The sequence below is a fragment of the Lipotes vexillifer genome, unplaced genomic scaffold (assembly GCF_000442215.2).
Source record: "Lipotes vexillifer unplaced genomic scaffold, Lipotes_vexillifer_v1.1 scaffold1263, whole genome shotgun sequence".
Lineage (NCBI taxonomy): Eukaryota > Metazoa > Chordata > Mammalia > Artiodactyla > Lipotidae > Lipotes > Lipotes vexillifer.
Genome location: NW_006785259.1, coordinates 114203 through 118315, shown reverse-complemented (window position 1 = coordinate 118315; position 4113 = coordinate 114203). Strand labels below are relative to the sequence as shown.

The following is a 4113-nucleotide window of genomic DNA, read 5'->3' as shown; positions in this document are numbered from 1 at the left end:
GTTCCCAAAACAGGGCGGGTAGAGTCATACCAGCCAAAGCTTTACATATGCTCTTTCCCAATCTCCCTGACAGGGCTGTAGAAGTATTGTCATTTCTTTTACAGAGAGTCCCTGCTTCCTCAAGTCACACAGCAGGTACCAAGAGATCTGAGTGTCAAATAACGTACGTATTTGCTTTTCCTCTGCTAATAATCTGCTGTAGAGTCTTGAGTAAATCAGTTCTATTCTCTGGACCCATTTTCTGATTATGAGGGAAATAAAAAACTGCCCAGTCCACTCACCCCAGAAGGGTAGACTTATGAGAGGAACAGTGAATGCCCTCTGGAACTTTGGAATTAAACCTAAGCTCTAGGCATGTTTCAGAGAATGAAGGCTCCAAAAGAAAACATTCACCTCTTCACATGCACCATGAAATTTGTTCCATGGTAGCTGAAGGGTGAGAGTGTATGCTAAAGATAGAATGGCCTAAAGAATTGAGATGGTGTACCAAAGCAGCACTGCCACCTGGCCTACCCAGGAACCAATGTGGGCCAAAGATTCTAGGAACAAGGCATGTACCACGCTTTCCCGAAATCTCAGTGACCCAAGAAGGGCTCCCCAAGGCCCCAAGTCTATAACCACCTCACCCTAATCAGAAGGCCTAGTTCTAGGGAGAACTGGGTGAGTCATTATCATTCATTACCTTGCTCTGATCCCATTAGGGGGAAACAGGGACAGTTCTTTCAAAGATGAGGAAAAGTAAGGTCTATTTGTGGAAAGGAACATCCTATGGCTCCTTTGCTATGAGAATCCCTAAGGGGCCAGGAACCCTACTCCCTCCACCTCAACCCCTTAGCTTTCCAACCTTGGCCCATCCTTGCCCCTCCCCCTCATTAGCCAGCACTATCTCTCTAGAAAACCTGCCCCTGTCCCATGGTAGGCTACACCTTGTCCTAGCTATACCCCAGCAGACCTGGTCAGATCCATTTCTCTAAGGACCTTGTACCCCATACAAGAGATGATTTTTGCCCTGACCAGCACAGCACCTAGACCGACTCTAGAACAGTGATTCTCAATGAGGGGCAATTTTGCCCTCCAGGGGACATTTAAGTAATGCTTAGAGACATTTTTGGTTGCCATAACTGGGAGAGGGTACTATGTGGGTAGAGGCCAGGGATGCTGACAGACATCCTACAATGCACAGGACAGCCCTCCACGACAAAAAATTACCTGGCCCAAAATGTCAATAGTGCCAAGGTTGAGGAACTGTGGTCTAGAAGACAAGTACGCTTTTAGGTAACGGGTATTCGGTTGGGCCTCATAGTCACCCCCACACCCCCAGACATCTAGTAAGGCTTGAGGATACATAATAATAAGGGAGAGGAGTGGTAGCATACCTCTACCCTACACCTTCCATGGGAAACTCCAGAACTTTACCTCTGGAACTGGCTTGAGGGCATCTACTCTCATTGCCCTGGGGCATTCTCAAGTCCTTAGTGGAGAACCTCATCTTACCCATGCAAAGGGCCTAGATTTCCTGTATGGAACATAAAGGAGAGGGAAAAGCCTACCTGCCTGACCCTCTGTCCAAGTTTGTAACCATTCCAGCTTCCTCACAGACCAGTTCTTGTGTTTCTGCCCATCCACCTCACCTCCCACCTTACCAAGCACCATGGAAGAAAGGTAGGAAGCACAGGGCTGTAGATGAATTGGATAGATGAGAACACATTCAGCTGGCCAAGCAAGAAAGGGTCTCAACCAGCCCCATGTTTCTCTTTTGTTGACCCAAGCAGGTAGGTTAGTTGACAGGGGAGCTTCAGAAGTAGCAAACCTTTGTGGAAAAGGGCCACCCCCAGCCTTCGGGCTATCAGATTTGGGATGCTAAATGCTCCTGCTCCAGGTTATATTCAGAGCTCTAAAGCTTCCTCCATGCCCTCCAGGCAATTTCACAGAAGAGAGAATAAAGGCCTAGTTAGGTAAAGTACCTTAGACAGAGAAGGTAGGAGGGAAGTGGGATCAGAGCTCAGGTATCCATTCTCCCAACCCCACCACCAGTTGCTAGTCATCTTACCTCTAGTTCATTCAGCCTCTGGATTCGGGGAGTAAACCTGAAGTTGTCCACTTCTACAGCAAAGGGTGGCTGCCAGTCCTGAGTGGGTATAGAGGAGAAAAGGGAGTTGGGTTATTCCAGCATAGTGCAAGACCAGAGGTGCACCAAAAGCAGCTCAGCACCCCATTCATGCCTTCCCAGACCTCTAGCCACATCAGACCTTTAAACCTGGCAAACACCCAACCCATACACACACAACTCACTACAGGGCTTTAGAAGCCCCTCAAGTCCACATCCAACACCCCATGCACATACCCTGGGAAATGTCTTCAGAGTCCCTGCAACAGTACAGTGCTAGGATTTTAAGAAATAGAGAGATGGGGCCCAAAACAGCTGACTTCAAACTCTCCCTATGCCCATATTAACTCCTCATCCCCTAGGCATAGGACACACAGTCTGGAAGTACTAGAAAGCACACAGGATCTGGAGTCAGAAAACCTGGGTTCATGTTTTAGCTCCACTACTTACTAGCTAAGGGATTTTACCTTTCTGAACCTGTTTTCTCAACTGTAAGGTGGGAATATGAACTCCTGCCCTGGCTTCCTCATAAGACTGATATGAAAATTAAACTGGTTTTCAAATGAAAATGTTATTCAAAAGAATCATCATTAAGACTTGACATCTAAGGCTGACCTCACTACCCAATACATATGCAGGGTAGCTCATCTCCAATTTGGGCAGGATTTAAAGGTTTGGGCCTTTAATGTCTGTTCTCTCAGTTTAAAAGGCCTGAGACAGACACTGCAGGGAAGAGCAAGGAACAAGGAGCAAGAATTTGCAATACTCACCTGGTCAGAAAGGCTTCCTATGGGTCCTCTCTCAAACACCTGCCCAGTACAGGAAGAGGCAGGGGAGGAAGGGGGGAGGGGTGTCCTAAGAGCTGGGATGCACCACTAACTGTGGTAGCAAAGATTGGGAGGATTTGGGGAGAAGGAGGGAAGTCAGGGAAAGATAATGAAAGTGGGGGAGACTCTGTCCTGCCAAGTCAGAGCTTGTTGTGTCCTGCCCAAAGGGCAGCTGTGAAGAGCCTTCTCCCTAATGCCCGCCTGCCCCCCCGCCCCATGCAGTCCTTTCCTCCTCAGAACCCTGGCTCCTGCTTGGGTGGTGAAAAGAACCTCGAGTAACCTAGACCAGTGCCCTCATTTAATGAATGGAGAAAGTGAGGCCCAGAGAAGAAATATGATTTCTCCAGAATCACATGCTGAGTTAGTGGTAGAGCCAAGACTAGAACCCCTGTCTTCTGACCTCCGGTCCAAGGCTCTTTGCACTACACCAGGCTACGACTGTTCACACACATGTGCATACATATGGAAGCGGGGGAGGAGGACAGTAAAAGAGAAGAAAAAGCTGTTGGCCTCTTCTGTACACACACTTTGAGAAAAGGGGCCAGGGACTTCCCTGATGGCGCAGTGGTTAAGAATCCACCTGTCAATGCAGGGGAATGGGTTCGAGCCCTGGTCCCGGAAAATCCCACATGCCGCGGCGCAACTAAGCCCGTGCACCACAACTACTGAGCCTGTGCTCTACAGCCCACGAGCCACAACTAATGAGCCCGCGTGCCACAACTACTGAAGCCCGTGTGCCCTAGAGCCCATGCTCCGCAACAAGAGAAGCCACCGCAATGAGAAGTCCGTGTACTGGAATGAAGAGTAGCCCCTGCTGCCACAACTAGAGAAAGCCCGTGAGTAGCAACGAAGACCCAATGCAGCCAAAAATAAAATAATTAATTTTTTTTAAAAAAGAAAAAAACAGAAAGAGGCCAAAGGACTCATACTCGCATGCACACATTTCCCCGCCCCCCCCAAAGCAGGTAGCAAACACATGGGACTCAGTGAAGCAGGGGCAAAAACAAACAAACAAACCCAACAACGACAAAAAACCCTCAAACTGAAATGATATGGCTCAAGCCCAGACAAGCTCCCCATGCCCTCTTGCCTCCCATCAGTAGGGCACTCCCCTCAGCGCAGGTAATCCAGGCAGAAAGGTGCTCAAACCCCAAACTTCAGGCACCTTTCTTTCCTGCT

At 48.7% G+C, this 4113-nt stretch overlaps 1 protein-coding gene across 4 annotated transcripts in view; it reads right to left on the bottom strand.

Moving 5' to 3' along the window:
• The window catches only part of KDM5C (lysine demethylase 5C), a 33937-nt gene that overhangs the window by 26472 nt on the left and 3352 nt on the right, over window positions 1-4113 (bottom strand). For all 4 annotated transcript variants that reach the window (XM_007457348.1, XM_007457345.1, XM_007457346.1 and 1 more), the window contains exon 2: window positions 2051-2128. In XM_007457348.1, the coding sequence (XP_007457410.1) occupies window positions 2051-2128 (78 nt within the window). The remainder of the gene's footprint in view (window positions 1-2050; window positions 2129-4113) is intronic.